The sequence below is a fragment of the Electrophorus electricus genome, chromosome 9, assembly GCF_013358815.1.
Source record: "Electrophorus electricus isolate fEleEle1 chromosome 9, fEleEle1.pri, whole genome shotgun sequence".
In the NCBI taxonomy this organism is placed as follows: Eukaryota; Metazoa; Chordata; class Actinopteri; order Gymnotiformes; family Gymnotidae; genus Electrophorus; species Electrophorus electricus.
The window spans coordinates 14,721,375-14,747,057 of NC_049543.1; the positions used below are offsets into that span (position 1 = coordinate 14,721,375).

General features: G+C 46.5%; 1 protein-coding gene across 2 annotated transcripts in view; it reads right to left on the bottom strand.

Annotated features, from left to right (window-relative positions):
* chrna8 (cholinergic receptor, nicotinic, alpha 8) overlaps nt 1-25,683 on the bottom strand; it is a 44,183-nt gene extending 18,500 nt beyond the window's left edge. Inside the window, exons 1-4 of one of the 2 annotated variants that reach the window (XM_035530148.1) lie at nt 25,571-25,683; nt 9,661-9,758; nt 3,166-3,210; nt 552-661 (exon numbers count right to left, since the gene is read on the bottom strand). In XM_035530148.1, coding sequence (XP_035386041.1) covers nt 552-661; nt 3,166-3,210; nt 9,661-9,758; nt 25,571-25,640 — 323 coding nt within the window. In that variant the 5' untranslated portion in view covers nt 25,641-25,683. Of the gene's footprint in view, nt 1-551; nt 662-3,165; nt 3,211-9,618; nt 9,759-25,570 lie in introns of both variants that reach the window. The other variant, XM_035530147.1, reaches the window with a different exon arrangement.

Sequence of the window (25,683 nt, forward strand, 5' to 3'; positions counted from 1 at the left end):
AGAGGGACAGAACACGGTGAAGAGTAAATAGCTTTCTGCGCAAACACACACGCACACACACACACACACCACATGCATGCGTGTGCCTTTTTCTGGCTGTCATGGATTATTCTTTGCCTGAGAGAAAAGACACACATACACACACACACACACACACACACACACACACCACATGCATGCGTGTGCCTTTTTCTGGCTGTCATGGATTATTCTTTGCCTGAGAGAAAAGACACACACACACACACACACACACACACACACACACACATATACAAAACTCCGAGCCTGCCCATAAAAGGAACTGCCTTTGGCCACTGAGGCTCATGGGAGCTGCGGTTCTTTGAACAATTCTTGCCTGAGGCGAGCGGTTAGCTGGAGCCAGGGGAGGACTACAGGATGTCCCCACTCCACAGCCACAACCTTTCATCAACATTCAGCTCAGCCAATGGCTACTCAGATGGAACCACAGTTACCCACAGCCCCTCCCTCCAGCTGGCTGCTAGTGCACTGTGTGTTTGTGTGTGTGTGTTATTTTAAGTGTACAGTGTTACCTGTTGTAGAGGAGGATGTCTGGGGTCCAGATCTGATTGGAGGGGAAGCGCAGATTGTTCACACCTGGGTAGTTATCAGGATTCCAGCTCAGATACACGTCTGTCCAGCCCTGGACACACAAACACACTCAGCTAAAGAACGTTACATATACTTTATATCCACACACACATGTGAGCCCTTCTAAGAGAATATGTCCACACACACACAGATGCTTTCCAGCTGGGGCTTACAGGCATAAACTAATGAATAGGTCTAAGTGAAAAAAAGACACACACACACAAATACACACACACATCCTCCTCTACAACAGGTAACACTGCACACTTAAAATAACACACACACACACACACACACACACACACATATATTATGCAGGGAGTCCTGTATATCTCACGCTGCAATTACATGTAATTTGTTAGTTTGCCAGTAAGCACATCACAGCCCAGTATGGTGTGTGTGTTCTGCCTGTCACGTGGCTCAATTGTGTAGGGCTTTGGGTCACAGGCCTCTTCCAGTTATCTATACGCCCCAACCACGCCCCATCCACACCCCCAACCACGCCTTCAGTCATACCCCCAGTAATGCCCCTGCCATGCCCTCCCAGCCACGCCCCTCGACCACGCCCCCCAGCCACGCCCTCAGTCAAACCTCCAGCCAGGCACATCACATTAGAACAGCCAGGAGGAACCTCTGACACTGTCTGCCTGTCTGCTTTCCCAGATCATCTCTCTCTCTCTCTGTCTCTCTTTCCTTCTGCTTTTTCCCTTAGCAGCTTTCACGGACCACCGCCAGCAAGATGGGCAGAGCATCACACACACACACACACACACACACATATATACAGATTTCATCACAAGCATTACAAGCCTGCCACACACTGCATAGTTTAACTTTTTTGCTCCATTTGGCAAGTTTTCATAACGTTGGCAGAAGTCTTTTCCACATCTGTTTGTCCTATCTTCTGTAGTTTACCAACACATCTGTAGCATTGTAACATTTCTAGATGTATCCCATGCCTGTAGGTCTGCAACATCTGTAATCTCTGCCACATCTGCACCCACGTCAGTAGTCTGACACAGGTGGTTGGTTGATCCAATCACCACTCATGCATGAAACCCTTTGATAATTTTCTGGTTTGTTGGATATTTGTTTAAAACAGCATGAACTGGGAATAGTTTCAGTAGGAGCTTAAAATTCCACCTCTCTTCATAGATTGGCCGCTGCCGTTAACCAGATCCGAGCCTCTCTCCAATAGAATCCTCTGAGCTGCGTAACGTATCCTCAGCTTTTGATGTTACCTAAATTTGCAGGATACTAACTGTGCCAAGTTAATGAAACTCTGTTATTAATGAGGGCTCTATCTCTGGTTCAGTGTTTGAAAAGGCCATTTGAGAGACCAGATCAGAAATCAGCATTAGAAAAGGTCCAGACTGGAACTTTCACGCCCGATTTTGCGTTTAAGGCGTGAGTTTACGCTAATGAAGGCCAAACGGACTGGTTACAGCTCAGGACACTGGTGATGGAAGACAAAGACAGGCAGGTTTAAAACACCTATGAAGAATTGTTCATAACATGCTCATAACATGCTCATAGCCTGCTCATAACCTTCCCCTAAACCTGCTTATAACCTGCTCATAGCCTGTTCATAACCTGCTAAAATTTAGTTCCTGTGAGCTAGAATGTGCTTTGGTTAGAGGAGCGGGTGTAAATTTGACTGAATTTGCTCGAGGGGCTGTCATTCAAACATCAGATTTTATCATGAGATTTTTATGATGTTTCTACAAAAAACAAACAAACAAACAAACAAAAAACAAATCGGAGAACTGCTCACTTTCAGGTTTGGAACAAAAATAAATAAAATAAAATAAAACAAAAAAAAACAAATAGTTAACTCTTGGAGTTTTAGATGAGGTACAGACGGACACAAGCCACTATGAGTGTGAGCCAAGCCCTGAACAATCTTACCATTAAAGTAAAGCCAGAAATTCATACAACAGAATTAATATACAACATGATGGATCCTGATACACAACAAACCTGGGGGCGGGGGGTTCCCAGAGCCTGCACACGGCGGAGATCAGAACACAGAGAAATAACCCCAGCCAAACGAACCCGCATTCAGACTCTGAAGGCTGGGTGCACAGTTCTTGCTCAGAGGACTGTGGCATAACGTTCACAATCTAGCAAATTATGCATTCTATCAGAAGCTGCACTCTGGACTGGATGGCTTATATGTCTCATTAAAGTTGAACACCTCACACCGAATCGCACCTCATTGCTGTGAGAGCCATGGCCAAATGCTTGTTTTGGGGGTTGGGGGGTTGTGGTTTTATTGTGGGGTTTTTTTGTTAAGTTGCTTGCGTTTCTGTAACCTCACGACCATTCGGCCCCGCACACATGCACAAACACACAAACACTCGCACATACAAACGGCATTGCATCTCGTCAGGGGAACAGTTTAGGAAATGTCACATTTATACCAAACCAAAGCAGACAGTGAAAGACTGGACCTGCGAATGGTAGTAGGGCTTGTAGTGGATGATTTGTGTGCACACACACACACACACACACACACACACACACACACACACACACACAAAAGGAAGAACTTACCAGTTGTAGCCAAGCATTGGTTATAAGCACTTGATTCTTCTCATCCTAAAAAGAAAAAAAATTAATGTGAAATAAAATTCCAAATTTGCCTTTTCCTACCTTTTCTCTCAATTATACACTCCCTCACACACACACACACACACACACACACACACAGGGGTGATCTCGGAGCTTCTGAGAGTGAGTGTTAATAACACTGAACTGGAGGAGTCGAACCTCAGAAAAGCTTTGAAATGACATAATCACCACTACAATGGAGAGCTGCTTTAGGCGTGATGTGTCTCTGTGACCTCAGGAAAGCCGTGTTACATAAGCCATCACATCAGCATTTACTGGTGTGTGTGCGCGTGTGTGTGTGTGTGTGTGTGTGTGTGTGTGCGCGTGTGTGTGTGCGCGTGTGTGTGTGCGCGCGTGCGTGTGTGTGCGTGCGCGTGTGTGTGTGCGCGCGTGTGTGTGCGCGTGTGTGTGTGCGCGTGTGTGTGTGCGCGTGTGCGTGTGCGTGTGTGTGCGCGTGTGTGTGTGTGTGTGCGTGTGTGTGTGCGCGCGTGTGTGCGCGTGTGTGTGTGTGCGCGCGTGTGTGTGTGTGCGCGTACATCTGCTGTTTCACTTCTACCTCTTGTCAACTGTCGGATGAGCAGAGAGAGGCAAGAGAGTGGGAATGGGAGTGGGAATGGGATGGGAGTGGGAATAGGAGTGAGAGAATAGTGAGAATCAAAGAGGGATGGGATTTGGAATAAGTTGAATGGAAGTAGGATAGGAGTGGAAATGGGAGTGGAAATAGGATTAGGATTGCAGTGGGAATAGAAATGCTGGGAGTGAGAATGAGAGTGAGATAGGAGTCGGGGTCAGAGTGGGATGGGAGTTTGAATGGGAGTGGGAATGAGAGTACCACTTGTAAATGGATGCTTAGTGCGTTACGTGGAGATGTTTTCAAGCTGCTTTTAACATTTTTCTGGAGATCCCTGTCCTCTCTCTCCGCATGCTGAAATGGGCCCAGTGTGTCTTCGTTTGGCAGTGACAGTGTAGGACACGTTTGGCGTCGCTCTGCTGAAGATGCCCCAGGGGGGGATGGCAGCAAGCTGGGTGGCATTCGAGCCGGACCACCTCGGACCACCTGATGCTGAGCCGGCAACACAACAACAAGCCTCAGTGTTTGGAGGTTAACTTCAATGTCACTGAAATAATCGCTGTTTTAGCTGCTTTGAGGATCAGACTGCTGTTTTTTTTCTGATCTTTTGTTATGTAAGGAATCTCATCTCTGCTTTCATCTTCGCTCTCTTTCAAGGCCGTGTTGTTCCCATTGTGTCTTCTTTTTACAAAAAAAAACAAAACAAAAAACTTTGACAGTATCTCAGCCATCTTTTAAAACCTTGAACACACAATATTCACCGAGTCCTCCACTGGGCAAATGCTCGTGATTCTTGATCAGGCTGCAGAGTGTTTATTTGTGCCAATAACAAATAGTTCTAAACGTGTCCTACTGTTTCACTATAAGACTGAATGTAGGTTTTAGTATCTGTTTACTTTGGTATCTTTTGGTGCCACCAGAATTGTGCGTTGTGATGCGGTGCTTGAAACAGCTGCAGAAGAATTACCCAGGATGCATCTGGCTCGGGGTGGGAGGCTGGCTGTTCATACCTCAATCAGCACACCGCTGGGGGTTGGAGGGTTCAGTGTTTTAGTATGCTCTGCACCAGGGTTCCAAACGCTCCCGCTAGCATTAGCATTGTAGGGTATTGTTTATTGCACTGATTGTTGTCTAAGATAGAGCTCTTTTGTATTTTGTACTTCTAGGCATCAGCAGTGATCCCTGTATTTCTACAGCATTCTAGTTCATTGGTATATTGGACTCTAACCTGCTGTACTGGCTAGAATATATTCCAGGAGAAAATGTCAAAGCACTTTTGTAAGTCGCTGTTAAATGCCATAAACGTAAATGTATCAGACCTGAAAGCCAAAGCTTCCACCATCCAAAGCATGTGGATGGTGCTGAAGCCCTGATCCCTCCACACCATCTACCCTCTCCATGACTCCTCCCCCTTCACTATGGCTCCTCCCATCCCCATAACTCCTCCCCTCTCCAGCCCCACGACTCCTCTCCCCTTTCTGATTGTGCTGAGACAAGGACCCATCGTGTATTTACGCTTCACGAGTCGACAAATTGAATCGGTGAACTGGAAAAGCAGAGGAGTCCCCATGAAGATGAGAAATCACTGGGCCCCATCCACATCCGCGGAGCTCTTTATGCCAGGAATCAAATAATGCGATTGATTTGATAAGGAGCGAATGTGGCTACGCCAGTGTGAATTTAATAAAGGCAGGAAGTGAACTATAGGAGAGAATATTAATGAGTGATACAGCTGCTAATCTAGCTCAGACACACAGGCACACACACACACTAATCTAGCTTAGACACACAAGCTCACACACACCAATCTAGCTCAGACCCACAGACACACAACCACACACACACTAATCTAGCTCAGACACAGACACACAACCACACACACACTAATCTAGCTCAGACACACAAGTACACACACACTAATCTAGCTCAGACACACAACCACACACGCACTAATCTAACTCAGACACACAGGCACACACACACACACACACTAATCTAGCTCAGACAAACAGGCACACACACACACACACACACACACACACACACTAACTAATCTAGCTCAGACACGGGCACACACACTCCATCTATATCTCTGTGTACGACTCTATTTTCCATATGCAATATTCCACTTCAGTCTCTCTTACTATTCATGCAGTTCCTCCATCTCACTCTCTCTCTCTCTCTCTCTCTCTCTCTCTCTCACTCATTCTTTCTCTCTCCCCATTTCTTTCTTTGCGTTAAAAATTGTGAACAGATTTGTCATCCTGACAAGAATGAAAGAAAAAGAAAAATAAGAATGGACAAAGAAAACAAAAAGGTGCTTATTAAACAGAGAAAGATAGACAGAGCGGGAGTGCGATAGAGAGAGAGATGGAAAGATAGACAGAGCGGGAGAGCGATAGAGAGAGAGATGGAAAGATAGACAGAGCGGGAGAGCGATAGAGAGAGAGATGGAAAGAGCTAGAGAGGCGACTATCATGATTGTTGAGCAGTAGGCAGTGAATGAGGCCCAGGAGAGATAAGGCGCAAATGAGAAAAGGGAGTGAGAGAGAAACGAGGAGAAATAGGTGAGAAAGAGAGGAGAAATAAAGAGGAGAAATAGGTGAGAAAGTGAGGAGAAATAAAGAGGAGAAATAGGTGAGAAAGAGAGGAAAAACCACAGGAGAGACCAACACAGACTGACACACACCAACAGGTATCAATACCAACACAGACATTTACGCTCTCACAAATCCTAGACACACACACAGACACACACACACACACACACACACACACACACACAGACAGCTCATGTCTTTAAGCCAGAGGCCTTCCACTCATTATAACATATGATATGTTCAATAGCTCATCCCTGAAATCTGCTAATGTAAACCGTCTCATCCTAGAACAGGAAGACATTCTCTTCCATGAATCATCGGACAAACAAACAAACAAAACAGCGTAAACAAACAGCATGTTATCTGTATTACACTCAGATTGCATTCTGGGAACATCTGTATGTTGAGACACTTTGGTTTTACAGTTTGAATCTCGCAACAAACGACACCCGTGACCCGGTGCAAGCGTCCTTTTGCGCGTCTCCTTCTGAAGGCTTCGCTTAGCATCATTATTAAAGCATCATCCTATCACCACGGCGACAGGGCCTGTCGGGTGCCAGCTTCCGTCACCTCAACCCCCCCTGCAACCCCCCCACCCCACCCCCACCGGCTCCTGCTGGAGAGCCTCTCATGTGTTCAGTCACAGAGCTTCCCATACACCGCCTACAGGCCTTCACACCATCTGGGACTGCTGGAGCTGTCGCAGTGGCAGCCATGACAGATGCAGCAGCATAAACAAACACCTGACACGTGGAAGGAACAGGGGGTACAGACGTAAGGAGGTCACGTTTCATACCCCACAGTGAAACTCGCCGGACTAAAATCAACTCCTGCGTTAACTGTGACTGCATTCAGCCCAGCTGAAAACTCTGAAGCACTTTGTTTCTTCTCGGCTTTGAAAGTGTCGTCTTCTTTTCTTACTCTCGTGAAACACCGCATAAGACTCGCCTCCTAACCGGGGCGAATCGAAGGCTAGTATGAGTCGCCAGGCACGCACCGCAGGACACAGACAGTCCGCCGCCCGTATTCTGACCGCTGACTGTGGAATCGGAACAATATGTGTCGCTCCGTCTTCTTCCACGGAACTTTAGTGGTGTGGCCTCGGGTTGTGATAAAAGGGGGTTTTAAAAATGCCTGAAATTGCCTCGCCATTGTAGTTCCTTTTGGACCAAAGACTGTGTCAGAAAGCTCGCCTTTGTTAACATGACCCTGGCACAGTGCCTGGTATTTTCAGTGAAAAAAAACTTGTTTTCCACTGTTTCCTGAGATTACAGACGATTATTCCTCGCCAGTCAAAGAGTGAGTTGAAGTGGGGGGGGGGGCAGCCTGAGCTTTGAATGGAGGTGGAACCAAAGCAGGTGAAGAACGGTCAGATCACAACAGCATCGGTAGTTAAAGGCGCATGGTTTTTACTTAGTTGTGCAGTTTGATGGACGAGTGTCTACAACTACAATGTTACTGCAATGTATTAATGTGACTCTTCACTGTGGATCGACAGACATCCAGCATCCAGTTTCCATTTAAATTTTTTTTTATTTTCCTTCATTTTTCAATCAAAAACAAGAGCTCTGGAGGTCACATGACGCTAGGGCTAATGAGGAAGTGGGGTACCTGTACGAGGGTCCTTTATGAAAACCCCATAACCACGGTCAGGAGGGAAGAGGAGCAGCTTGGCACACAAGGTTGTGTATTAGTGGACGTGAGGGCTAGCATGTTGCTAGGGACCCCAAGGTCACGGGGTCACGTGTACTGTTGTTCTGACAAATATGTATGTTTCTTTTTTTTTTCTCGTGTGTGCAGTTGTTACCAATTCAGTTTTTAAATAATTGCACAACTGTCTAACTGACATTCGGTATGGCCGATACCTTCCATAAATCTGTGCGTGTTTTGAAAGCAAAATTTCATCGTTTCATCATCGGTTTCTTTGCTGCTGTTGATGCCATTTTTGTGAATTTGGTTTGAGGTTTGGATTTGTGCTAAAGGGTTTGAAAATAACATGAAGAAGAAAAAAACACAGAAAGAGGGTAACGAAGCTGAGGCTGCCACGCAGATGCTGAGAAGTAAAGATGCGAGTAACTTAAGTAGCGGTGAAAAAACAAACCTCAGGTGCCGCGCGTCTCCTGCTTGGAGTTCTGGCGAACGAGGGGGCTGACGTTTCTTTGCAACTTCGAACCAATAACGATGGTACAGAGGGAGGAGCGACCCGTGACGAGGCTCACAGCGAAGGCCAGGAAGCCGCACGGCTGTTGGAGGGAGCTCCATTCTACTCGCGGCCAATAGCAGACGCGATGCTCGGTAGCGAGGCCAATAAGGAGTTAATTCGCTGTCAGATAAGACAGGTGAGAATGTGTTGGATTACTCGAGGGCTACCGTGAAGCTTATCCAGCATCACATAAGCTCCCGGCTGTGCTGTGAATGTCACCATTTTTCTCCTGATCGACGGCAAAAGCACCATGAGAACGAGGGAGCCCGGAGACCGCCGGTCCCAGACGCCACATTCTGTTGCGCTAAAAATCTAATGAAACCTGTGACGGTTTTCAGACTGCGCACAGAAACCGCGGATTGAGAACATCCTTATTTGTCAGGTCTGTCTTCCGACACGTCTTCAGGAAAAGTGCAGTCGGGATTATTTTTCCTGCAGTCCGTGGCGCTAAAGAGTAAACAGGGATAAACTTTTTTTTTTTTTTCACTGGTTTGATATTGAAGTGTGCGTGTGGAGTGCGTACAACTACACCCTTTATTTTTGTTTCTTTTTATACACACACGATCAGTGAATGGAATAGTCTGCAGGCTAGAGGTTTTATTTTTAACGTTATCAGGACCGTTGTGATGGATGAGAGGAGACTAATAGAGGCTTTGGAGATGTTTGTGTGGGCCAGTGGTTGGGCCGCAAGCTGTTTCCAGAAGCTTTCATAGAGCAGGTCTTTAAACTCAATTCATTTGTCGAAGGCATCCTACAGATAACATAAATGTGAAGTTTACATGAACATGAAGTGCACATGATCTATCTCTCTCTCTCTCTCTCTCTCTCTCTCACACTCCCTCGTTCTGTCTGGCATTCTATGACAAAGCAGCAATTTTTGCATATGGGTCTGTTGCAAACTGAATTACTGTCCACTGTAGCAGGACTGCATACGTATCCTGAATAAATCCATACAATGATAATTGAATCCATGTTACTTGTGTGTGGATACAAAACACACACACACACACACACACACTCACCACATCGATGATCTGCAGCAGTGTGATTCCCAGTTCCACTACCAGTGGGGCGGAATCGTTGGCCACAGGTCTCTCCAGTCGGTTGTAGTTGGCCAACAGCTCCTTGTACAGCTTCCTCTGGTGTTCACCTTGCAGAGAGTCTGAAGACAGAGAGAGACCGAGAGACAGACAGGGAGAGAATAAAAGGGTTGAAAAAGAAAGAAAGATATATTTTAAAATAGGCCCACAAGGAAGTTTTGTTAATTTTTAACCAGAAGGTCATGCGCTAAATAATTAATTAAATGGGTTGAGTGCTACAGGATTTGATGGACAGCACATTAATGGCAACTAATTTGCTCAGGGCTACAGTCTCTCTCAGACAGTCTTGATGAGCGCACACAGAGGAAAGCGAGAGCAGAGAGGAAAGAGAACAGAGAGGAAAGAGAACAGAGAGGAAAGAGAGCAGAGAGGAAAGAGAACAGAGAGGAAAGAGAGCAGAGAGGAAAGAGAACAGAGAGGAAAGAGAGCAGAGAGGAAAGAGCAGAGAGGAAAGAGAGCAGAGAGGAAAGAAAGCAGAGAGGAAAGAAAGCAGAGAGGAAAGAGAGCAGAGAGGAAAGAGAACAGAGGAAAGAACAGAGAGGAAAGAAAGCAGAGAGGAAAGAAAGCAGAGAGGAAAGAGAGCAGAGAGGAAAGAAAGCAGAGAGGAAAGAGAGCAGAGAGGAAAGAGAACAGAGGAAAGAGAGCAGAGAGGAAAGAGCAGAGAGGAAAGAACAGAGAGGAAAGAGCAGAGAGGAAAGAGCAGAGAGGAAAGAAAGCAGAGAGGAAAGAGCAGAGAGGAAAGAACAGAGAGGAAAGAAAGCAGAGAGGAAAGAGCAGAGAGGAAAGAGAGCAGAGAGGAAAGAGAACAGAGAGGAAAGAAAGCAGAGAGGAAAGAGAGCAGAGAGGAAAGAAAGCAGAGAGGAAAGCAGAGAGGAAAGAAAGCAGAGAGGAAAGAGAACATGGAGGAAAGAGAACAGAGAGGAAAGAGAACAGAGAGGAAAGAGCAGAGAGGAAAGAACAGAGAGGAAAGAGAACAGAGAGGAAAGAGAGCAGAGAGGAAAGAGAGCAGAGAGGAAAGAGCAGAGAGGAAAGAGAGCAGAGAGGAAAGAGCAGAGAGGAAAGAGAGCAGAGAGGAAAGAGAGCAGAGAGGAAAGAAAGCAGAGAGGAAAGAGAACAGAGAGGAAAGAGAGCAGAGAGGAAAGAAAGCAGAGAGGAAAGAGAGCAGAGAGGAAAGAACAGAGAGGAAAGAGCAGAGAGGAAAGAGCAGAGAGGAAAGAGAGCAGAGAGGAAAGAAAGCAGAGAGGGTGCGGGATGAACACGCTGTGGAGTTGCTTTGTTAATGAACATGCAGTTCAGTCATGAACAAATATGACACACAGAAGAAAAAGATTAAACCTGTGGTAATAGATCAATAGATAACAAGAGACGCCAGTGTGAAACGTCATATGTAACAGCCCAAGGCAACAAGTGTTAAGCACACCAGGCAAAACAATATGTGTGAATTAAGTGGTATGCATACAAACAACCACTAAGGTGGAAAACACTTGGCACATGATTGGGAATTGAGCTGCAGATGTAATCAGAGGTGCGATTAACAGATGGCATTGTGTCTGTGACTTGGGACAGGGTTACATAACTGGAATCTCTTCCATTTCAGACTTGCTGACTGCAGAGTGAGAAACCTCACACACTCTCATGTGAAAGAATGGGATTAAGAGAGTTTACATGGCTCTGTGTGTGTGTGAGTGAGTGAGTGAGTGAGTGAGTGAGAGAGAGAGTGTGTGTGTTGTGTGTCTTTGTGTGTAGTCTGCAACCAGTCAGAACATATCCAGGCATAGTGTTTGATCTGTTTATCATAAAATAATCTTTAATGAATATGCGAATATATGCAGATACAAACCCACTGCAGATGCTAATCATCTGATCTTTTATGCGCCATATTAATGACTGCAGTCTTCTTCTCACAGCCAAAGCACATGTAGCTATAAAAGTATCAGAGAAATGATCTTTCACTGAAAATGAATTCTCATATTCTGAATGTTTTGGTTTTTCTGCAGAATAATTTGGGGTTGGTCCAGAATGAACCTTAAGTCCATTTTAATTGTTTCTTTACCAACTTTCAGCTGGTAACCAACATTTACTTGTAAAGGGTGTGAGCATGTATTCCCATATTGCTGATTGATTTAAATCTCCTAATGAACTGATTTGGTTTGCACACTGAATTATGCCCCATGTACAAACAATGGAGAAATAACCAGTCATGTAATAGCAGTGGGTGTACAGTCCTGTTCTAGCAGTGGGCATACAGTATGGTTATCGCAGTGGGCATACAGTATGGTTATCGCAGTGGGTATACAGTATTGTTATGGCAGTGGGTATACAGTATTGTTATGGCAGTGGGTATACAGTATTGTTATGGCAGTGGGTATACAGTATTGTCTCCCAGTATCTCCCAGGGGGTCAAAGCCCCTAGTGCTTAAAGTACCATGGGAACCACTGTTGCCTCCAACCTTATCCTCCATCTTTCTGTTCTGAGTAGCTATGATTGTGGGTTACATCACTGCATGTAGTACAGGAGGTCATGGGTTTGAATCCTGGTCAGGTTGTCTCCAGCATGGTCCTTTAGGCAAGATCCTTAATGCTACCTGCCTATCTCATTAACTGAGAGGTTAGCAGCAGATGTTTGAAGTTCTCTAAGATGTAGATGGTGTTGTAGAATTGTTTTGTGCCTCTTTGCTTTTCAGTTTTGTTTTGCTGGTTGTCCAGAAGATGGCACTGTGATGGAGCAGTAACAAGTGGTTGGGTTGCCACGTGACCTGTTGGTTAGGATCAAGAGGTCGGCCGACGGCCTCGTTAGCTACTGGTTAAATACGCATGTCGAGTGTGTGCTGGGATCTGCGGGGTCTTGAGCGGTAGACCACATGAGGTTTTGTAGTAGGTTCCTCAATAGGACCTCATGAGACTGTACTGAATACTCAGTAGTAGGTTCTTTCAGTAGGGCTTTATGAGATTGTACTAAATACTCGGTAGTACGTTCTTTCAGTAGGGCCTTATGAGACTGTACTGAATACTCAGTAGTAGGTTCTTTCAGTAGGGCCTTATGAGACTGTACTGAATACTCAGTAGTACGTTCTTTCAGTAGGGCCTTATGAGACTGTACTGAATACTCAGTAGTACGTTCTTTCAGTAGGGCCTTATGAGACTGTACTGAACTGTGTGTGGCAGCTTCTTTTAATGGGGCCTTTAGAGCTGGTACTTGACAATCGATGAGAAGTTATGCTTAGACTTTATCTAAAGCAACACGAGAATTACTGGTTTCATACATGGTTTCATACAATGTTTGTGCACTAAGCTTCCCAGGAGTGTGAGTGTATATTATTTTTAGTTTATTTTCTGTAATGGAGTATGGGAAGTTATGTTGTACTTTTCTCTAGTTTTTGTCAAGGGAACTGAGTGTTCTGAGGGTGGATTAGCATTTTTGTTTGGTATGTTATCTTAAGCCCACCCTGACATGATGCTTTTGTGCAACCAGTACCAAGATAAAAGTGGTTAAACCTCCTGCGATTTTTTGCATCTCCCTGTGCTTTCTGTATGCTGTGTCCCGTCGGCCTTAGACTGTCGAGCAAGCACTACAGGGTCAGAACAATGGTACGTGTCAAAGTAGCATCCACATGAACACTCTCTGACCTATCTGTCGCTACACAGCCCCCTACACAGAAAGCTGTGACGTGTGCGTGCGTGTCCTGACACCTTTATGTTAAAGCTAATATTACTTTTTCTGCAATTTTGCTCGTCTGTGGAGTCGGACTCAGAACATATGGGGTTAGCCTTCACTCCGCATGTGTGTCTATCATTCTTCTGTATGCTGGTATAATCATTTCTGTTTCATTCAAGAATAATTTGAGAATAGCAGGTCCTGTTCTTTATTGCAGGTCAACGTTAAAGAGCATTATTGACGCGTCCTCCGGAGAACGTCTCACGATCACACAAAGAGCCCAAATTTTTATACAGTTTTCAGGAGTGATTACATAATCACCCAACCTTCTTTTACATACTAGTGTTTGAAATATTCTCCTTTATATCCAAACCATACATTATTCAATATAAGCAAACTGATATTCAGTACCTATACCAGGTGGAGCTTGGTACTATTACATTCCAATAGAAGATTCTTTTTTTTTTTTTTTATCTTCCATCTGCAAGATAGGCTTGCTTTTCTGTACTACCCTGTACCTGGTGGAGAGATGATGTGCTTTACACAGCCGTCTGCTAAAGCGTACCCAGAATCCTTTGCAGAAGCCTCTACAGCCTCTAGACACCCCTGCTCTGTACGCATATCATTTTATAAGTATACATAATCTCTGTAAAGAGATTAAAAGAGTGTTTTATGTTAGTAATACTTCCAATTCAATGTTTAAACCTCCTTTTCCTGTAAACACTCTTTTTATTACCTCACGTGCATGACCCTGTCACCAGTTTGCGTTTTGGAGATGCTCTAAGCCATCAGAATTTGGCCTTTCTCAAAATAACTCAGATCCTTAGGCCGGCACTTTATTCCCACTTCCAACACATCATCTTAATGTTATGGCAATATGTTTACATTTATATACAATGTTAGAAATACTACATGGATTTTAACGCTTTAAAAATAGCGAACACTTTGAATCGTGGTTGTCGTGCTGAAAAAGCCAGGGCTGAAACTGAGGATGAGGAAGATGGACATTTACTATGGCAGTGACGGTGGTTCTATATGTGGCTGAATAAGCCGATTCAAATCACATAATTTTTAACCACCTCTTGTGCTTGTTTACAAACAAGGTTGGAATCCAGGCCACGAAAATATTGGTTCGGTTATTAATACCCGCCTATAAATTGCAGTGTAAATCCAGTGTAAATCAGAGAAGCGGCATGCATGTCGCAAACCAATCGTCGCTAATAACACCCCCGCCGCAAGCGTGAAAACGTCGTGGACTAAACAAAAATGCAAACACAAGTATAAGAAGCAGACGTCCAAGGGGTAACCAAGGGCAACTCGGCAGACGGATGGTTTTAGGCCTGTGCGTGTACGTATGCCTTGACGAGCCCTGATCACGATTGACGGCCTCGCCGTGGCAGTGCCTAATTCAACAAGCTGCAGGGGGTAAAGGCTCTGTAGCAGTGAAACAGAAACTCACTGAGCTTCCAACCAGAGCTGGCGGGATACGAGGGGGGCCGGACGGCTCACGCTGAGCCCCGCGGTAGAGGACCCGGCCCAGCCCAGGGCCCGCGTAAGGTCAGCCTCTGCTTCGGGAGGAGCGCGTGAGTGAAACCCTATTGATCGTTATGCCGTTGAAAGGCAAGAGAGAGAGAGAGAGAGCAAAACTTAGGAAAGTAGAGAGTGAGACTTTAAAAGGAGCAGAGCCTGTGCAGAGAGAAAATAGAGTGGGAATGGGTAACCTCCGTCTCGCTGATATCTGATGGAAACAAAGTATTTGTGTGTGTGAGACAGTGCGAGAGAGAGTTGAGACCTTTTATGGGGGTCTCTCTCACTCTGACTATTATTACACCACCCAAGTGAAAGTTGAAAGCCTAGATCAGAAGCTCCAGATCCATAAATTGACCTTAATCTTAGTGCAACACCAAGGATGAATATTAAAAAAAGACCGAAAGACTCTCTCCAGCATGGATTACATGCAAATCATCTTATATGGAAGCCTGATCCAGAACGAGATATTTTTTAATATGCCATTAAATCATCCAGCTTCATAATACAATGATGACAGGCATTTCAGTTATGAAAGGTGGGTTGGAGAGAGAGACACATACACGCAGAGAGAGAGAGAGAGAGAGAGAGAGAGAGAGAGAGAAATCCCTCTAGAATAAATGGGTCAGTGCTCTCTCTGTAGGATTGTCCTAGGCCATCTTAGCACAAAGCTACAGCCCATTTTAAAGGGTGAATGACTAGCACATTTGTCGATCCCTCTTCAAATAAATAAATAAATACCTCACAACTGATAACAATCAGAGTAATCATTGCATTGAGTAACATAGGGCACAGAAAAGAGACAAGCATTCATTTTGACACGTTTCCCTGGAAAGGGTACTCGATCTTTCCAGAACATTCCAGTTCTAGACTATTGCATCGGCCAACCCTCCACTCTCAGACGGAACTGCTCTGGGATTAGCATGCTCAACCAAGTTGCTATTATCTGCCCCGAAGAATATTCTGAACTTGTAGCTGACCACAGAGGAAGCTGTAAATGTTGGTGTGTTTCCGGCGAGTTCCACGCAGGCAGGGAGACGGTTACACCTTCGTGAGCTTTGGAGTCAGGCTGAGTTCTGTCACGTATACATAATATGGAACATGGCAAAAAGTTCTGCCCCGTTATTGTCTCAAGGCTTTTAAAGAGGAAAACGGTGACGGCTATTATTCTAGTTTATAGCTTACAACAGAGAGTCTAAAAAGGTGCAGGGGTGTGTGTGTGTGTGTGTGGGTGTGTCTGTGTGTCTGTGTGTGTGCGCGTGCGCGCGTGTGTGCGTGTGTGTGCGCGTGTGTGCGTGCGTGTGTGTGCGTGCGTGCGTGCGCGCGTGCGCATGCGCGCGTGTGTGTGTGTGTGTTTTCGTGTTTTCTAGAACTGGCTCTATTTTCAGCCCTTCCAGAGCTGGATGGTGTACAGCAGCTGTCCCAATTTAGACAATTATGAACACCCAGTAAAAAGAAGGAGAAACTGCTCTCATTGGGTTGAGACAGAGGAACTGCGGTAAATGGCAAAAAAAAATACAAGAAAATGTACACACACACACACACACACACACACACACACATCCCAAATGCACAATCTACTTTCTGCCAAAATGTCTTATGACTTATGCAATTAAAAATATCCTTAACTAAAATTACCATCAAAATACCAAGTATGACTACTCACTTTAATTTTCTTTGCACATAGCAATATATCACAATACACATCAGACTCATTCTTCTTACCTTAATAAAACATCCAGAAACATTTTAAAAAGCAGATTAGGTCTCAGATTATCTGGTGCTATGAACCTGTCCTGAACATGAGCCTCGAACCTAATGAATACACGGAGCTGATCATACATCACTGCTCTCACCCTGCGATGTTTCACATCAGCGAGTGGGCACAGGCCTTTCTTTTGATTTCCTTATCGGACACTTGTACTCTTTTGGGTTTTCGGTCCTGTCAGAAACCAAAACGCAACCGAAATGCGGGAGGCTGTTCCGCAGTGTGTTCCACCAGGGAGGTGCACCGTGTGCTGTGTGTGGTGCACCTTTAAAGCTCTGGAATGGCCTTCTGCTCCCCTGCTCTTACAGACCTGCATGGTTGTAAACGCACGCCTAAGTGCTTTAAGAATGGCCTACACCTGTCGCACGTAACGCCTCACTCGTCCCCAGTCGCACGTAACGCCTCACTCGTCCCCTGTCGCACGTAACGCCTCACTCGTCCCCTGTCGCACGTAACGCCTCACTCGTCCCCTGTCGCACGTAACGCCTCACTCGTCCCCAGTCTCACGTAACGCCTCACTCGTCCCCTGTCGCACGTAACGCCTCACTCGTCCCCAGTCGTACGTAACGCCTCACTCGTCCCCAGTCGCACGTAACGCCTCACTCGTCCCCAGTCGCACGTAACGCCTCACTCGTCCCCAGTCGTACGTAACGCCTCACTCGTTCCCTGTCGCACGTAACGCCTCACTCGTCCCCTGTCGCACGTAACGCCTCACTCGTCCCGTCGCACGTAACACCTCACTCGTCCCCTGTCGCACGTAACACCTCACTCGTCCCCTGTCGCACGTAACACCTCACTCGTCCCCTGTCACTGTCTTGCCCAACAGCCACCCACTGTTTAAATATGCGTGGAATATGGCAACGACGTTTAGCACAGTTTGCTTGGACACGAGACTTTCCAGAGAGAAGTTTTTGCGAATTTCTCAGCACTGACTCTTAGCAGGCTCAGGAAAATGGTCATGCCTAGTTTACGCATAACACGCATAATCTAACATACATAATCTAACATACATAATCTAATATAATGTACAATATCTAACATCAGGCACATAATCTAACATACATAATCTAACATAACGTTCTTATCTACCCAACATGTCCAAATATATGTGACATCATAAGTCCACACTGAATTCCACTCTCTTTCTCCTTTTAGGGGAGACCTATTTGGCACATATTTTCTTTCTTCAGTCCCAGGCGGAGTGAACGATGGGCTTTTTGAGAGCAGGGCTTGGATCGTGATTTTCCCGACTTTCTCACGGCTCTTCATCTGTCTTTCAGGCTTTCTTTATTTGTAAGAGTCAGATTTCGTTACGCTAAAAACTGCAACCTGCAGAAGACTGGCGTGTCACCGCAGAGTCCGTGACAGCTGGAATCGTGACTAGATGTGGCAGAACGTGACTGTAAAATGCATAGACCTGCAGAGCACTGGTGGAGCTGAGACTATGACATGGTGTATAGACATACAGAGCACTGGTGCAGCTGACACTATGACACGGTGTACAGACCTACAGAGCACTGGTGCAGCTGACACTATGACACGGTGTACAGACCTACAGAGCACTGGTGCAGCTGACACTATGACACGGTGTACAGACCTGCAGAGCACTGGTGCAGCTGACACTATGACACGGTGTACAGACCTGCAGAGCACTGGTGGAGCTGACACTATGACACGGTGTACAGACCTACAGAGCACTGGTGCAGCTGACACTATGACACGGTGTACAGACCTACAGAGCACTGGTGCAGCTGACACTATGACACGGTGTACAGACCTACAGAGCACTGGTGCAGCTGACACTATGACACGGTGTACAGACCTACAGAGCACTGGTGCAGCTGACACTATGACACGGTGTACAGACCTACAGAGCACTGGTGCAGCTGACACTATGACACGGTGTACAGACCTACAGAGCACTGGTGCAGCTGACACTATGACACGGTGTACAGACCTACAGAGCACTGGTGCAGCTGACACTATGACACGGTGTACAGACCTACAGAGCACTGGTGCAGCTGACACTATGACACGGTGTACAGACCTACAGAGCACTGGTGCAGCTGACACTATGACACGGTGTACAGACCTACAGAGCACTGGTGCAGCTGACACTATGACACGGTGTACAGACCTACAGAGCACTGGTGCAGCTGACACTATGACACGGTGTACAGACCTACAGAGCACTGGTGCAGCTGACACTATGACACGGTGTACAGACCTACAGAGCACTGGTGCAGCTGACACTATGACACGGTGTACAGACCTACAGAACACTGGTGCAGCTGACACTATGACACGGTGTACAGACCTACAGAGCACTGGTGCAGCTGACACTATGACACGGTGTACAGACCTGCAGAGCACTGGTGCAGCTGACACTATGACACGGTGTACAGACCTACAGAACACTGGTGCAGCTGACACTATGACACGGTGTACAGACCTACAGAGCACTGGTGCAGCTGACACTATGACACGGTGTACAGACCTACAGAGCACTGGTGCAGCTGACACTATGACACGGTGTACAGACCTACAGAGCACTGGTGCAGCTGACACTATGACACGGTGTACAGACCTGCAGAGCACTGGTGGAGCTGACACTATGACACGGTGTACAGACCTGCAGAGCACTGGTGCAGCTGACACTATGACACGGTGTACAGACCTACAGAACACTGGTGCAGCTGACACTATGACACGGTGTACAGACCTACAGAGCACTGGTGCAGCTGACACTATGACACGGTGTACAGACCTGCAGAGCACTGGTGGAGCTGACACTATGACACGGTGTACAGACCTGCAGAGCACTGGTGCAGCTGACACTATGACACGGTGTACAGACCTACAGAACACTGGTGCAGCTGACACTATGACACGGTGTACAGACCTACAGAGCACTGGTGCAGCTGACACTATGACACGGTGTACAGACCTACAGAGCACTGGTGCAGCTGACACTATGACACGGTGTACAGACCTACAGAGCACTGGTGCAGCTGACACTATGACACGGTGTACAGACCTACAGAGCACTGGTGCAGCTGACACTATGACACGGTGTACAGACCTACAGAGCACTGGTGCAGCTGACACTATGACACGGTGTACAGACCTACAGAGCACTGGTGCAGCTGACACTATGACACGGTGTACAGACCTACAGAGCACTGGTGCAGCTGACACTATGACACGGTGTACAGACCTGCAGAACCCTATACATTTGACACAATGTCTGTGTTATGTCACTTAATAGTAAGACATATATGCTGAGCTTACACTCACCAGCCACTTCATTCATGGTCTGTTTTTTACTGTCGATCTCATTTTTTTATTCGACAGCTGTTTGAAGAACAGACAATAGATGAGAAGACTGCTGGTAGTGGTGGGTGGGTTGGTGGTGGGGGGGCAACAGCGTAACCTCCCTCCTCTTCATGAACGCTCTCTTCCTGACCACCCGAGCACACTGGACTGGACATGTTTGGGCGTCGTACTAAAATCTGTAGTGCTACAACATTTCACTCACTCACACCAGCATGACACCCACTACTGTGGCATTAGCATAGTAGTGCGGGTGCCACTTTGAGAACTATACCCACCCAAATAATACCCCATCAACGGTGGTCTCGTGGTAAGGAACTGACCACTGATGAACGGAACAGAACGTGTCTGACAAACCGAGCATGACAAAAGATACCCTGAAAGTGTCTGCTTAGAAAACACACTTAGAAAACAGGTGTAAACTAGCCAGTGACCATAGATAGGTAACGACCAGTGAGTGCGTATTTATGTTTGCCTGGCTGAAACACTGTTCGCACTGCGTGAAACCAATCCAGACTGGGAGGGATTTCAAACCAGACAGTGAGGAAAATGCCCAGCAACCGCGCGACTGAGAAAAATCCATCACGCTCTGAACAGCAAAGGGAGCTCAACAAAGTCTTACAGGTGATGCTGCTCATGGAAAAGCAAACACTCACCCTGCAGGGAACGTGACCTGCAGTTGCTTTAAATCCTAGAAGTGTCAGCAGAAATCTCCTTAAACACCATTTTCTGTGTGAGAAAATCTGTGTGAGAAAACCAGACAGGTGCTCCTCTCCCCAGTAACGTTGCCCAGACAAATTCAAATTCAAATGTATTAATACACTGTTGTAAAAACAACAGCCGCTGTCACAAAGCAGCTTTACACATGTCCGAGTTCAAGCTGCCAGTGAGCAAGCCAAGGGCGACAGTGATGAGGAAAAACACCTTAAAGCATGAGGAAGAAACCTTGAGAGGAACCAAAACTCTTATGGCCGACAGCGGACACTACAATAGCAACGATGTAAATAATAAAGAGCAGAGAGAAAGTAGTGAGAGAGAGATAAAAGATAAAATAAAGAAATAAGGAATGGATGCCGGTTCTGGTTTTCTAGAAGTCCTAGTCTCATTTCAATGGTGTACATGTGCTGGAAACCTATCTTGCATGAAAATGTCTGTCAAGGGCAACGAAGAAGTAGTTGGCTGGGGTGGAGGTGTGGTTCTGGGCTGCAGGGGGCATCAGGGGTGGTGGCAGCTGAGATGGGTTGAGATTCAGTGACATCATGACTATAGGGGTAGGTGTACCTTAGACAGGTGCTCCTCTCCCCAGTAACGTTGCCCACACAGGTGCTCCTCTCCCCTGTAACGTTGCCCAGACAGGTGCTCCTCTCCCCAGTAACGTTGCCCACACAGGTGCTCTTCTCCCCAGTAACGTTGCCCACACAGGTGATCCTCTCCCCAGTAACGTTGCCCAGACAGGTGCTCCTATCCCCTGTAACGTTGCCCACACAGGTGCTCCTCTCCCCAGTAACGGTGCCCACACAGGTGCTCCTCTCCCCAGTAACGCTGCCCACACAGGTGCTCCTCTCCCCAGTAACGCTGCCCACACAGGTGCTCTCATCCCCAGTAACGTTGCCCACACAGGTGCTCCTCTCCCCAGTAACGTTGCCCACACAGGTGCTCTCATCCCCAGTAACGTTGCCCAGACAGGTGCTCCTATCCCCTGTAACGTTGCCCACACAGGTGCTCCTATCCCCAGTAACATTGCCCACACAGGTGCTCCTCTCCCCTGTAACGTTGCCCAGACAGGTGCTCCTCTCCCCAGTAACTCTGCCCACACAGGTGCTCCTCTCCCCAGTAACGCTGCCCACACAGGTGCTCCTCTCCCTAGTAACATTGCCCACACAGGTGCTCCTCTCCCCAGTAACGTTGCCCACACAGGTGCTCCTCTCCCCAGTAACGGTGCCCACACAGGTGCTCCTCTCCCCAGTAACGCTGCCCACACAGGTGCTCCTCTCCCCAGTAACGCTGCCCACACAGGTGCTCTCATCCCCAGTAACGTTGCCCACACAGGTGCTCCTCTCCCCAGTAACGTTGCCCACACAGGTGCTCTCATCCCCAGTAACATTGCCCACACAGGTGCTCTCATCCCCAGTAACGTTGCCCACACAGGTGCTCTCATCCCCAGTAACGCTGCCCACACAGATGCTCCTCTCCCCAGTAACGTTGCCCACACAGGTGCTCTCATCCCCAGCAACGTTGCCCACACAGGTGCTCTTATCCCCAGTAACGCTGCCCACACAGGTGCTCCTCTCCCCAGTAACGCTGCCCACACAGATGCTCCTCTCCCCAGTAACGCTGCCCACACAGGTGCTCTCATCCCCAGTAACGCTGCCCACACAGGTGCTCTCATCCCCAGTAACGCTGCCCACACAGGTGCACTCATCCCCAGTAACGCTGCCCACACAGGTGCTCTCATCCCCAGTAACGCTGCCCACACAGGTGCTCTCATCCCCAGTAACGCTGCCCACACAGGTGCTCTCATCCCCAGTAACGCTGCCCACACAGGTGCTCTCATCCCCAGTAACGCTGCCCACACAGGTGCTCTCATCCCCAGTAACGCTGCCCACACAGGTGCTCTCATCCCCAGTAACGCTGCCCACACAGGTGCTCTCATCCCCAGTAACGCTGCCCACACAGGTGCTCTCATCCCCAGTAACGCTGCCCACACAGGTGCTCTCATCCCCAGCCCTCAACACCCTCAGGAAACACCCCTCATTCCACACAACTAAACAATAAGCCCTTTTAAGAAAATCCCCAGTGTTGAATTTGTTCCATAAAGTATTTTGGCAATAATAGTGGAGTAATTGTATCACATGCAAGTAAAATTCTACTTTTGAAAGGTTATTTAGAAACGCATGGCTACATTAATTGAAAGGGAGCTCCCAAATGTTCAAGCTGGAACTAAAGATCAAACTGCAAACCTGCGTTGGATTATAGAGAAGACCCATGAATATCAAAAGGATGTGTACGTGTGTTTTATTGACTACAGCAAAGCTTTGGCCTGTGTTGAACACGTCAAGCTGTGGAAATGTCTGAAGGAAATAGGCACCCCAGGACATCTGGTAAAACTAATTCAGTTGCTCCACACAAGACAAGGTTTGGGTTTGAGATCAAGAAAGGCGTGCGACAAGGCTGCATTCTGGCGCCTGTCCTGTTCAATCTGTATGCGGAAACGATTATGAAGAGATGCAATTTGGATGAATCGTCAGTTGGAGTGAAAATTGGTGGATGAAATACCAATAATCTTCCATACGCTGATGACACAACTTTGCTCACAGAAAGCGTAAAAGACTTAAAATATTTCATCCGACTTGTCAAAGAAGAAAGTGAACACATGGGATTGTACCTGAATATCAAGAAAACGAAAGTAATGACGACAACAGGCAATGGTAGAGTCAATGTAAAAATCGACAATGAAGAAATTGAATCAGTTCAAGACTTCATCTTCCTAGCATCCAAGATCAACTGCAGTGGCTAATCAGGGCCAGAAATCAAACAAAGAATTGCACTTGGCTGCAGTGCAATGCAAGGGATTGCAAAGATATGGAAGAGTAAAGAGATTACCATTGCAACAAAAACCCGCATGATCAATGCAATCATATTTCCGATCTCCATGTATGCACGTGAAAGCTGCACCCTGAAAAAGGCAGATAGAAGGAAAATTGATACTTTTGAGCTATGGTGTTGGAGGCGAATGCTGTGCATCTCGTGGATATGGTCACAAGTAGGACGGTTCTAGAGCGCGTCAAACCAAGAACATCATTAGAGGGCAAAATTACCAAGCAGTGGCTCTCTTATTTCGGACATGTCATGCGAGCCAATTCCCTGGAAACATCATTAATGCTTGGCGCTGTTAGTGGGTCCGGAAGAAGAGGATGCCTAAGAACACGTTGGCTAGATACAATCAAGGCTGACATGAATATGCAAATGAAAGAACTGAAAGAAGCTGTTAAAGATAGGAAAGCTTGGAAAATGATGTCTCATAAAGTGCCCGAAAGTCGGGTCCGACTGAACAGATAATCATCGTCATCAGTGTTGAATTAACACCCGCAGAGCTGAATTAAGTTTTACAGTGTTCATTTGAGCCCAGCTGGACTTGTATAAACAAACACTGTCAGCGTCAGTCAACACTGAGTTTTTGCTGTATATTACATCATGTATATACCCCTCCCCCACTCCGGCTAGACAGACTGAACACTAAACATCGTACCCTCATCTGTCCCTACACCAAAAAAGTTGTCCAGCAATAGCACAAAATCTTGCTGATGTGTATATTTTTCGCACTATTGATTATCACAAAAACACGAGCAAATCAGCAAAAGATGAAAGTCGACATACAATGAAGAAGATTGTTATTGATTAAGATATTCCACGGGGTCGCCGAATCAAGGAAAGCTGGCGAACGGACAATAATCGATACTTTAGGAGAGTTTGCAAAGGGAAAGGAATTATCAACGACTTTTTAACCCTCGTCCTCTTACAGGTCGCGGAGCTTAGTTCTCAGGGAGGGACTAAGGCTGTCAACAGCCCTTAACGACCGTGACGACGGCGCTCTAGTCCGCAGTCCCTACTAAAGACTGGACCATGCATGCGCAAATGTCCCGACCTGCGATTAAACAATCGAGAACAATCCTCTGAAATAGAAAACGTCTGCCGCCGGGTAGAGTGACCTTGACATTCAGTGGTATTCAGTATAGCGCTCTGATTCCATATACACCCCCCCCCCCCCCCCCCCCACCCACCCAGGAGTGAAGTAGCTCCGAGAATGGTGAAGTGAATTCCCCCCATACACTTCCAGTACAGTTATAGGTTGGCAGAACGCGATAGCTGGAAGACAAATGACAAGCACAAGGACTACGGACATCAAAGGAGACACACTCGAGGCATGCGCTTTCGATCTCACGCAGACGGAACGGATGCGCTTTAAGTTAAAGACGATAACGTACTGTCGAGGTAACGACACGAGCAGTCACGACGCAAAAAGCTCCGTTAACTCTTTTCTTGTCGTTTTTCCCGTATTGCTACCAATGCTTATACGGCTTAACGGGCAAGATTTTGGGACCAGGTCCGGTACTTGTTAAAAACGCGTAAGTGCCTGCCAAATGGCAAATAGCACACTAATAAGAGTTAAGCGCGCGCGCGCGCGCACACACACACACACACACACACACACACACACACACACAAACACAAACACACACACACACACACACACACACAGCATCCGCATTTCTAAGGTCTGTGAACTGACCGCGTGTGTTTGGCTCCTGTTTTTAGCGCCAGTTACTAGTTAATTTGTGGACAACTTGACATACTATAACTGTAGAACACAACACATTTAGTCTAACCTCATAACTCCTGAAATGATGTATCTTCATATATCGCATATATCGCTAACCGGTTCCCACTGTGTTGGAATTAAAGCGAATAATGAAAGACAGAGCAAGACATGAAGATATAGGCTTCATATATATATATATATATATATATATATATATATATATATATATATATATATATATATATATATATATATATATATATTTACGTACCCCTTATACAGAATGACATCCATACAAAAACAGCGACGTATAGAATTCCAAGGAATCTTCGATTCTGCATTTTCTTTGTGACAGTTTGTCACAGCCCTCGCGCCGAGTAAACT